General features: G+C 38.2%; 1 protein-coding gene across 2 annotated transcripts; it reads left to right on the forward strand.

Moving 5' to 3' along the window:
• Nucleotides 1-314: 314 nt before the first annotated feature.
• On the forward strand, nt 315-12,211 carry ccsapa (centriole, cilia and spindle-associated protein a). 2 transcript variants are annotated; one of them, XR_012382323.1, is made up of 5 exons: nt 315-468; nt 1,013-1,392; nt 4,114-4,412; nt 8,246-11,241; nt 11,300-12,211. XR_012382323.1 is itself a non-coding variant. In XM_005160158.6 (4 exons), exons 2-4 carry the CDS (start codon nt 1,035-1,037, stop codon nt 8,423-8,425), a joined length of 837 nt encoding a protein of 278 aa, XP_005160215.1. In that variant the 5' UTR covers nt 315-468; nt 1,013-1,034; the 3' UTR covers nt 8,426-12,211. The 2 variants fall into 2 exon arrangements, 1 of the variants encoding a protein (XP_005160215.1); XM_005160158.6 differs by having other exon boundaries at nt 8,246-12,211.
• The last annotated feature ends 306 nt before the right edge of the window (nt 12,212-12,517 follow it).

Below are 12,517 nucleotides of genomic sequence, written 5' to 3' on the forward strand. Positions count from 1 at the left end.
AGTGTAATTGGAATGTCCATGTCAAACAATAAATAAACTGTCATGCGCATGCGCTGTATAGTCTTATCAAGTAGCGAGAGGAATGTAGTAGACTATGTGACTGTCACCTGTTACAACTGGCATTGTCGTGTAAATTATATATCGTTTACAGGAGAATAAAACAAATAGTTAACATCCTCCACCACCCTCTGCAACAAAGAAGGTGATTATAATGAAGTTAGGATCAATTAAACGGTATATTGGATTGCGAATGCATACTTGCGCATCAAGTCCTCAGTCAGGAATGATGCTCTGCGCATGCGCATTGTAAATCGCCAAAGCTAGAATATCAGCGAGAGGGTTGTTTTTCTACTACGCAGCAGGCGCTCAGCAATGGACAGATGCATTTGTAATTCGTAAGGATGTAAGCAACACAATGCAGACATTCCTCAATCGATAAAGCCCACGGAAACGGATAAGAAAGAGAGGGTAAGTTTAAAGCGCTTACATTTATCCGAGACAGTGTTTACCTACATACTCAAAGCAGACCTGTAAACAGACTGCGCTGACACTACAGACGCTTTTATTAATCCAATAAATAAGCCAATCGTACTTAAATAATTTGTTAATATAAAAAACAAAAACAAACGGAGTGTATAATTGAAAGCATATGGTTATTTTTTTGAACAAGCTTTTAAAAATGCGATATAGATTCATCACGATTTATTAATAAACACGATAAAGGTGTATTAAAGACGTCCCGAGACATAAGAAATGTCCCTTTTGAAAGATCGGACGTGACATCGGCTTATGTATTATGTAAAGAATATAAATAAATAATGTGGGCACTGGGCTGTAACCTGCCGTACCGTAGATCTGGAATAACACAACACACTCCACTGTGCACGGTAAGGCATGTGCAATAACAAAATAAGCCATACATTATAGCTACTACGAAGGACAGATGGTGATTGATTTGCGCGTGCGCATATTGACTTGCACTTGACACTTCATTATCATGCTCATTCCGCAGGTGACCAATTGACTCAGGAGAAATGTCTACCAATAACAACATGATGTCCAAGAAGACAGAGTACATGAAGAAGTACAGGGAGCCAAAATGGGAGACCTTCTCGAAATCTTATGAGGACTCTCTGAAATACAGACTTACGCGGAGGTTGATGGAGCAAACACACAGACCCTTTTTCGCTGAGGGATGGGACAGCGGGTCAGACTCAAGCGCAACGTCCAGTCCCAAACACCAAGAGGTGAACGTCCCAAATGCCAAACACTACATATCCTCATCGGAGTCCAAGAACGAGACTGCAGAAGTTTTGAACTCCTGGAAACCGCAGGTGAATGGAGAAGTGCACACAGACTCTAGTGCAACCTTGGAAAGCGCTGCTCGTCTGGGTAGGTTTCAGTTCTTGATCTCATCACCTTTAAAGGGAGCTTTTATGCCAGAATCACTTTTATACAGTTGTGTGATTATATCCAGCCTCTAATGGTAAAATGAATTAATATTATTTTTTATAATCACAATTGATAAAAGCAGTCTGCAGAAACACTTTGATTGACATTCTCCCTTTATACATGTTATTAGAAGGGGAAAGCCCCGCCCACTAGTGACGATCTCTCTCTCATTAGCATAGAAGAGTTGTCTTGTTTGTGAATCTGCCACTATGCTGACACGCAGGCATTAATAGCTCCGCCCTTTTTTGAAAAGAGCACAATCTCATTTGAATTTAAAGTGACACTCACCAAAATTAAAGTGACACTCCACAATTACGATCGAAGCCTAAAAGGGTCCGTTTCAGGAAGTTATAAAACATTATTTGTGTGATATTTTTAGCTGAAACGACACAAAGTTTCACACACCCTAGACAGAAAAGACTTATTTTAAATTTTCTAAAATTGGGGGTATAACAGGTCCCCTTTAAATTTGCATAAATTAAAATTTTACAGGTTTTATTTTAATAGTGCGCTTTGTTGAACAGTTAAAAACATTGTTAAAAACATTGTGCGCATTGTTGAACAGTTTTGCTTATCTGTAATCAAAATCTGACCATTTACTTACGCTCTGCAATAGGGTAAATGCAGAAGTATGCGGAAGGACTTTTAATTTGTCAGTAACCTGGGTCAAGAGCTTCTGGTGAACTGTATGCCATTACAAAATTGGCGTGTTTAAGGCCTTTTTTATTTAAAAATCAGCAATCTCCACTGGCTGAGTCATATCAATATAAAGTGGGCCTCAGATTGTACAAAAACACTGCATTAAATTACATTTCCCTGCCATGTCTTTAAAATATGAACATTTATTTTACACCAGTATATTCAATGGAGTTCTGCACTAGCCTGCTAATCCTGAAGATAAACCACTTTTCATCTGGTTTTACGCTTAAGCAATTAAAAGAATGCCAAAGTCTATTTAGCTGATTATATTTTAATTACATTACAACATTGATGCTGTAAAACAAGCGTGTCCAAACTCAGTCCTGGAGGGCCGGTATTCTGCATAGTTTAGTTGAAATTTCCTTCAACACACCTGCCTGAAAGTTTCTAGTATACCTAGAAAGAGCTTGATTAGCTGGTTCAGGTGTGTCTAATTGGGGTTGGAACTAAACTTCGCAGGACTCCAGCCCTCCAGGACCGAGTTTGGACATCCCTGCTGTAAAAGGAGCCGTATAAAATGGAAAAAAAAATCATATTAACTGTTCACCGTAAGTTTATCAGTATGGGAACTTGGGAAGAAACACTTGCTCTGCATATACTCTACGACAGTCCTTCACTGATGATGCCAGTTTGATGGATTGGGCTAAATATGCCTAGCCACGCCTGTCAAACCGTTAGTTTGCTTTAAGCGAAAGATGAGAGGAGGATCAAACCAATAAAACCCTGCCCCCTACTCAATATTCAGGTTCAGATGCATAAATGTCATCATACTGAAATAACATTATGCAACTTACGGTTCGTTTCCCAGAGATGGGTTGCGGCTAGAAGGGCATCCGCTGCATAACAACTTGCTGGATAAGTTGGCGGTTCATTCCGCTGTGGCGATCCCGGAATAAATAAAGGGACTAAGCCGACAAGAAAATGAATGAATGAACTTACGGTTCAAGGGCGACACGGTAGCTCAGTGTTTAGCACTGTTGCCTCAGAGCAAGGTCACTGGTTTGAGTCCCGGCTGGGCCAATTGGCATTTGTGAATGCAAAAGTGCATGGGTTGTGCCTAGAAGGTCATCCCCTGGCTTAAACATATGCTAGAATAGTTGGTGGTTCATTCTGCTGTGGCGACCATTGATAAATCAGAGACTAAGCCGAAGGAAAATGAATGAATGGATGAACTTATGGTTTATGAGGATTATAAAATTTATATGAAACCTAAATTTACAATGTTTATTTTGCGAGGGTTTAGCTCCAACTTGCCTCAACACACCTGCCTGGGTGTTTCAAGTATACCTTGTAAGACCTTGATTAGCTTGTTGAGGTGTGTTTGATTAGGGTTGGAGCGAAAAATTGCAGGACACCGGCCCTACAGGAACAAGTTTGGTGACCACTGCTTTAGGTGAACAATTAATCCATGCAACTTAATCCACTGAACAATTTTTTTTATTTAGGTATTCTTCAATCAACCTTTAACCATTTGCATGCGCGTTTGGATTGGCTCCTTCTTTGTTGATGTCAGTTTGACATTTCAGCCACAATATTCTTAGCCACGCCCCTCTTACTAAGAAAGAATGATGTGCAAAAATAAGCCCCGCCCCCAACTCAATATTCAATTTCTGTTGGAAGTACATCAACATGCTGAAATAAGTCTCAGCAACTTCAAGTTCACACAGACTTTAAGACGACTGAAATACGAATGATACATTGATCAATGAGATATAAACAAACAGGACATGACGTAAGAAGATTTGGTTTAGTCCAGAACACGACAGCTAAGTTCTCTGGCAAAATATGCTATAAAAGCAGTTATCATGTGTGTATGTGTGTGTAACATTTTTTTGTTTTGGACAAAATGAACCAAGAGAACTAAGCTGCAAGTGTGAATGAATGCACCCTGAGTTTCACTTTCTCCATTTATGAATTGAATGAAACCTTGATATAAAGACACTCATTTTGCTTATATCACAGAAAATGGTTACAAAGCTGTGACTAGCAACGGACCGTCAGAATCCTTTCCAAAGCGGCGTCAGAGACACCGGGCGCCCCGTTCAGAGCCGTGCTACCCTAATAAAGATCTGGATAGCGATGAATCCCGAATATCAATATCAAGAAAGCCATCCAGGGCCAAGAGCCAACCTCCGGGCAACTCCAAGGAGAGGACGTCCAACCGCGAGAACAGACGGCCTTTTATCCGCTACGACTGGGCAGAAAGACACATCGAGACCAGGAGGACACCAAATATAAGAGCGTCTGTTTCTGCTGGAGAGGTGAGGCCTGCTGAAAACTGCAGCTTTCTGTAGCATTTACAAATATCTGTAGATGTTAATTGTTTGATTTTAGTAGACTTATTTTCTTTATTTGCTATTTTGTATATCTATACAGTTGAAGTCAGAATTATTAGCCCCCCTGTATATTGTTTTCCCAATTTCTGTTCAACACATTTCTAAGGATAATAGTTTTAATTACGCAATCTAATAACTGATTTCTTTTACCTTTGCTATGATGACAGTACATTATATTTCACTTGATATTTTTCTAGTATTTAGCTTAGGCTGCATTTACACTGCACTGTTCAAGTGACTCAATACCGATGGTTTTCTCCCATGTGGCACAGATCGGATTTGGCCCATGTACGTGAAAGCAGGAACAAATCACATGGATTCCGATTTACTCAAATCAGATTCAGAACTAATTCATATGTGGAAATGTATCCGATATGAATGTGATCGGTGTTCTCGTGTCTGCAGTATAAGCAGTTGATCGGATTTGACCTGTCAATGCGAGTCGCGCGTCATTAAAAAACCGTAGCAAATGACATCAAGTCTGACACTTTCCTTTCAGAACAGACTTCAGCAGAGTCTCAAACTTTAAATCTCATACACGAGGACTTAAACAGCTTTTATATTGTCAAATAGCACAGGCATTTAAGCATGTTAACGAGAGAGACAGTGCGCAATGTCTGCCACGTAACCAATATAAACTAATATAAAACTAGTGCATAACTACATCACACGCATAAATCACGCCATGGACATTACATTAAGATGCCTAAAGGTTAAAAAAAGCCTATATATCAAAAGAAGATGAACAAGTGAGAACCTTTCTGTCATAAACTATAGTAAAACAGCTTGTCAAAAGCTGCGAACAGATTACATAGAGGAATAGAGGAAAGAGCACTCTTTAATTATCAGCTGTTAGTCAGCGCCCGCTCTTTATTTTTCTTGGTCATTGCGCCTTTGCCGTGTGCTGTGTAAATGAACACGATCGGATTCGAGTCACTTTTAAAAGATGATGTAAGCAGCTCTGCAAAAAAAATCGGATACAGTCACAAAATCAGAATTGACCATCAAGATCTGCAGTGTAAATGCAGCCTTAAAGTGACATTTTTAAAAAGGTACCAGCGGGAAAAATCTTAAATGATTTATCAAAAATTTAACTGTAAAATCATATTTAACTTAGAATATATTGTGTGTGAATTTTATTTATTTTTGTCCTACATATTTGTGTAAGCAACTTTTTTTCGTAAATCAATTTTGTTTTTATCATGGACTATTTTCTGCATATCTATTTTTCCATGAAATAGCCATAAGTTGTAGATGTTTAGCTTAAAGTGACATTTAAAGGCTTAACTAGGTTAATTAGGCAGGTAAGAGTAATTAGGCAAGTCATTGTATAACCATTGTATGGTTTGTTCTGTAGACCAGTGGTTCTTAAACTGAGGCTTCCTCCTAGTGGTACGCGGAGGAATCAAATATGTCAAATGTACATACTACATATCTTTAAAACTGTGTAAAATAATGATTTATATATGAATATGATGACATGTAGCCTATATTTCTAGGTGTTGATAAATTAACTATGTTAATACTTTACAGGAGTTTTTTTTACTTTTTAAGAACAGTAACTTATCATTTTGAAATTTTAAAAACACAATTTTATTTAAATGTTGATGTTTTTACTTTTTTTTTTCTTTACATGTAAGTACACAACTTGTACAAAGCTCTAGCTGCTTTACTGGGCCCACTACACTTCTGTATTTCAATACTGCTCATTATGGTGGTACTTAATTTTTTTCTGAGGTGGTACTTGGTGAACAAAAGTTTGAGAACCACTGCTGTAGACAAATAAAAACAACTTTGCTTAAGGGGGCTAATAATATTGACCCTAAAATATTTTTTTTTAAATGAAAAACTGATTATATTCTAGCCGAAATAAAACAAATAAGACTTTCTCAAGAAGAAAAAATATTATAGGAAATACTGTGAAAAATTCTCTGTTCAACATCATTTAGAAAATACTTGATTAATAAAATAGTCACTGGAGGGCTAATAATTTTGGCTAAAACTAGTTTCAATATATATAATATATAAATAATTTCAACTATATATTTTGCTACATCTTTAAAAATATTGTGTAATTATTTTATATCTTTATATATTCTTGCAGACATTTATGATACATTTACACATTTCATGAAGATATTTAAAATTAATATTTGCAGTTACTTATATTTATCATGTTTTCTGGACAGATATAGATATATATTAAAATATCTATTTATTTATTTATTTGATGCTGTAGAGGTAGCCAAATATTAAAATTACTTTAATTCGCTAGTGTAGGTGTTACAAAATAGACCAAAATTGTAGCCAAATTTATCAAGTAATTTCTAAAAACTTTTTTGCCATGATGATGGTACATAATTTAGTAGTATTTACATAAATAAAATAATATTATTTTACTAGTTATTTTGCAAGATTCTACTATTCAGCTTTAAGCTCAAATTAAAGGCTTAACTACATTAACTAGGCAAGTCTAATATTTATTCATTTTCCTTCGGCTTAGTCTCTTATTCATCAGGAGTCACCAACTGCCAACTATTTCAGCATTTGTTTTATGCAACGGAAGCCCTTCGAGCTGCAACCCAGTACAGGGAAACACCCATACACTCTCACATTCACTCAAACACTACGGCCAATTTAGTTGATTCAATTTACCTATTGCGCATGTGTTTGGACTGTGGGGGAAACCCACACCAACAGTGGGAGAACATCAAATTCCACACAGAAATGCCAACTGACCTAGCCGGAGCTCGAACCGGAGACCTTCTTGCTGTGAGGCGACAGTGCTAACCACTGAGCTCTTTTTGCACTGTCAGCAATGATCACAAGTGTGTTTTGAAATAAATCATACATACAAAGAAGGACGTTTTGGAGCTACTAAACAGTGGTGGTGTACTAATCAGTGGAATGAAGGCGCGTGTGATATCTGACTCTGCATGTGGAAGCAGTGAATTATTCAGGATAGAGCGCTGATATACTTGAGCTGCGTCCAGATTACAGTCTCTGGTATACAAAAGGTTTAGTAGGTTAAACAAAGTGGATTATTAACTGTCTAGATTAGAAAACTCCAACTGAGTTGATTTAAGAGTGCCGACCAAGGTTATTTTAGTAAATGAAAACTAAAACAAGATGACACGGTGGCTCAGTGGTTAGCACTGTCGCCTCACAGCAACAAGGTCGCTGGCTCGAGTCCCGGCTGGGCCTATTGGCATTTCTATGTGGAGTTTGCATGTTCTCCCCGTGATGGCGTGGGTTTTCTCTGGGTGCTCTGGTTTCCCCCACAGTCCAAAGACATGCCGATAGGTGAATTGAATAAACTAAATTGTCTGTAGTGTATGAGTGTGTGAATGATTATGTATGGATGTTTCCAAGTACTGGGTTGCAGCTGGAAGGGCATCCGCTGCATAAAACATATGCTGGAATAGTTGTCGGTTCATTCCGCTGTGGTGACCTCTGATAAATAAGGGAATAAACCAAAGGAAAATGAATGAATGAATGAAGATAATTAATTATTATTATTGTTGTTATATTTTTTGTGTGTGGCCAGGAATTTGATGTTTTGCACTAAAAACATTCAATAAAATCATATTAAAAAATAATAAAAATAATAATCTAAAACGATGATTGAAACTAAATTAATGAATCAAACTAAAACTAATAATGTTTTTATATAGTATCAAAATAAATGCTAATTTCAAAATGTAAAGCTCTAATAACCCTGTTTCCAACAATATAAATAATCCTCAATCTACTTTCAGATTCATCGGGCCGACGTAGGCGTCCAGACACGAAGGGAGTCGAAAAAAAATGGGCGTGCGTCTGATCATTGGAGAGCGCGATCAGCTGACGTGGAGAAGAGCAGGAGGTCGGGGCTGAGTGTGGCGGACGAGCGCTGGATGACCGAGTACATGCGCTGCTTCTCCGCACGGCTGAGGTAGAGGCTGATCCAGGACCAGTTTATGTCTGTGGATTTTAAAGTGAAGCCACAGGTAACAGATCCTAAACCAGCACTAATGGACAATTACGGGAGAGACTGGCGACAAAAACTGAACTTAAGCATTCCTCTGAATTCAAACTCGTAACTCATATTTTTGATGCTGGCTACAATCACTTTCTCATGAATGCATGAAGGACCAAACATGTACGGTTGAAGATTAAATTATTTGCCCTTTTGTGAAATTTTCACCTTTTATCAAAAATGTCCCAAGTGCTGTTTAATACAGAGTTTTTTTCCATCACATTTTTAAACATAATAATTTTAATCACTAATTTCTAATCACTAATTACTGTTGTTTTTGCCATGATGAGAGCGTATTGACCTTATTCTAAAATGTGGAAGTGCGCCTGTTTTCGCGATTGTTTTAGAACTTCCGATTCAGTCGCCAGTGGGAAAAATGAAAAGGAATAATAAACGGCAGAAAACGGTCAAACTACTTGCTCTACAAACAAATGTTTGCAAGACTTTATAGACCAAGTAGAATAATATGATAAGGAAATATCAGTTTGCAACATCAAACAGCGAAGCGAGCAGTTTTTAATGTCTAAAAATTAATGGAAGAGAATGAGACAGGAAGTCTCGAGACGAAAAGATTCAAATGTCTGCGCCTGCTCATCGGCGAAGAATAAGATGATTACATTTGACTAGATATTTTGCATGATATTAGTATTCAGCTTAAAGTCCAATGTAAAGGCTTAACTAGATTAATTAGGCAAGTCATTGGACAACAGTAGCCTCGGACAGTGCTTAATTTGTAAACTGCGAGGTCCTGGAACAGATCAGGGTAACCGATCCGGCATGTCACCAGAGGAGGGAGAGGTGTCCCGGATGAAAGAGAAGAGCGAGCGTGGTGATATAAAGAACAAAAGTTAAGAGTGAAGGGCGGGGGGGTCGCGGACAAAAAGTGAAGAGGATTTGGGAGTTGCGAGGGAAAAAGTAAAAAGCAGGACAGGGCTGGGCTGGGGGTCGTGTGAGGAGGGGGATAGGTAAAATGTGGTGCCGAATCAGATTTCAGAGGTGCCGGATCTGCCTTTTCCGGCACAGATTAAGCCCTGGCCTCAGACTTGGAGGTACTGATTCTTATCCCAGCTACGTCACACTCGGTAGCAAACCGATGTCCGATGAAGCCAACAAAACATCATCTGCGAATAACAAGAGATGAAATCCTGTGCTCCCTGAACCAAACCAAGGCCATGGTGCTCCACTGGAAAACGCTGGCTTGCCAATTCCAGGTTGGAAGAAAGTCTTTACCCTAGGTGGAGGAGTATCTTGGCTTTTTGTTCATGAGTGAAGGAAGGATGGAGTGTGAGATTGACAGGCGGATCAATGCAGCAGCAGCAGTAATGCGATCGATGTTACGGTCCATTGTGGTAAAGAAGGAGCTGAGCCAAAAGGCAAAGCTCAAGATTTACCGGTCAATCTACGCTCCTACTTTCACCTATCGTCATAAGTTTTTGGTCATGAATGAAATACTATGATCTCGAATAAAAGAAGTCGAAATGGGTTTCCTTCATAGGGTGGCAGGGCGCACCCTTATAGGTAGGGTAAGGAGCTCTAACACCCGGGAGGAGCTCGGAGTAGAGCCGCTGCTCCTCCACATCGAGAGAAGTCATCTGAAGTGGCTCAGGTAACTGTTTTGGATGCTTCCTGGATGCCTACCTAGGAAGGTGTTCCAGGCTTGTCCCACCGGGAGGAGACCTCAGGGAAAACCCAGTACACACTGGAGGGACTATGTCTCTCGGCTGACCTGGGAACGCCCGAGATCCCTCCGGAGGAGCTGGAGGAAGTGTCTGTAGAGAGGGAAATCTGTGGTTCTCTTCTGAGACTGCTGCCCCTGCGACCCGGCCCCAGATAAGCAGAAGAAAAATATAATATTAAATACTGTGAACATTTTCGTTGCTCTGTTAAACATAATTCGGGAAATTGAAAAGAAATGAAAATTTCATAATTGTAATATTTTTTTTCTTCAACTGTACCTTCTGCACCAAAACACATTCGGTTTTGTTTTTGATATTTTCAGTATCTTGACTATATTCACTATTATATGTCAGCATTTTATTTTTCAGTTTGATGTTTGATGGTGTTTTTAGATCTTTTTAGATGGACTGCAGGGATTTAATAATCAAAAGTAATGTTTGAGTGGACCAAACTGTTAATATATGAATGCGGGATTTATTCATCACTCATATGATTGATCTTTTCTTTATATAATGATAATCTAGATTCTCCAGCCTGCATGTCATTAAAATACGGCTGTAAAGCTCTTTTGAATGTGTTTGGCTGATGTTTGGGTTTGTTTTATTTGATCATATGAGCGATGAACTGATGTTTAAGAGTGTTAGAAGTGCAGTGCTGTGAAACTATGTGCTTTTAAAAGTCGTAAAGTGTATTTTTCTCACCAGTCACCCAGAATTTAAATCCACTTTTTGCACAAAGATGTCAAGTAATTTGTATTTTTAGATGGAAAAAATAATTGAGGGCTAGTTGAAGGCCATATTTTGATTCTTGTGAATGTGATCATTTCAGGACTGCGCTGCGCTTCATATTGCATTGTTTATTAGAGCACAGATTTCATATGAAAATACATATTTGCTTACATTAGAGATGTGGCAAAAAATTGTTCGAGAAATTGATTCTTCGTCGATTTTGAGATTTTCAAAATGCATCGATATTCTCTCTTGAATCATATCTGAGCTTAGTTTTGAACAGCAGATGGTGCTCTAGTCTAGGCTAGTTGAACAGCAGAAGATGCTCTAGGCTAGTTTTGAACAGCAGATGGTGCTCTAGGCTAGTTAAACAGCAGAAGATGCTCTAGGCTAGTTTTGAACAGCAGATGGTGCTCTAGGCTAGTTGAACAGCAGAAGATGCTCTTGGCTAGTTTTGAACAGCAGATGGTGCTCTAGGCTACTTTTAAACAGCAGATGGTGCTCTATGCTACTTTTGAACAGCAGGTTGTGCTCTAGGCTAGTTTTCAACATCAGAAGATGCTCTAGGCGGGTTTTGAACAGCAGATGGCGCTTTAGGTTAGGTTTGAACGGCAGATGACGCTCTAGGTTAGGTTTGAAGAGCAGAAGATGCTCTAGCTAGTTTTGAACAGCAGATGGCACTTTAGGTTAGGTTTGAACATCAGATGGCTCTCTAGGCTAGTTTTGAAAACCAAATAGCTCTGTTGGCTCTAGGAGCGCTCTAGGCTTTGCTAGTTTTGAACAGCAGGTGGCACTCTTTTGAACAAGCTCAGAATTAATACAAAAAAGAATAGTAATGCATTTTGAAAATCTCAGAATCTATGCACAACTCATTTCTTGAATGATTTTTCATCACAGCTCTAGCTCACATGTATATATTTTTCTTTTCAGTGATATTTAAAATGCATCAACACTGGCAGGTCAAAGACACTTTGAATGAGCCGTGACACTTCTTGAATGTTTATTATTTTAATAACATCTGCTCTGGTTTTATCTTAATAACTGGCTGCCTATTATGTGGTCTTAATTATTTGTTTGTTTAGTTATTCACTTGCTTGTGATTTCATTCAAGGAACCTCATTCTGTTAAAGGCTACAGACATTGAATGAATATGAAATATGCTAACTTGTTGATTTTCTTCAGCAATGTTTACATTTCGACCACTGTATTTGTACATGAGAACGTGCACAGGTATATTTTCATCTGCAGAACAGAAATATTCCAATGCATTGCAGTGAATAAACTATGTTTGAGTAACTTTGTCCTTTGGTTTTGTGTTCATAAATCACAATGCACCCATTTAAAGGCGCAGTATATAATTTTACCAGTAGAGGGCACGTATTCACAACAAACAAAGACATATTACTTGTATTATGCTGGATTATTTCTCTGGATTTGAACATTCTTCAAAACATTTTTAATAATGTTAGTATAAGTCAAAACATATAACAAAATCAAAACATATATTACTGTTCTTTTTAGTGTGTGGATAATTTAATAAAAAAATCTTACATACTGTGGCTTTAAAAGAATGAATCTGCAACCACTGTAACCATATTAACTCAAGT

Source organism: Danio rerio, chromosome 1 (genome assembly GCF_049306965.1).
Source record: "Danio rerio strain Tuebingen ecotype United States chromosome 1, GRCz12tu, whole genome shotgun sequence".
NCBI classification, from domain to species: domain Eukaryota; kingdom Metazoa; phylum Chordata; class Actinopteri; order Cypriniformes; family Danionidae; genus Danio; species Danio rerio.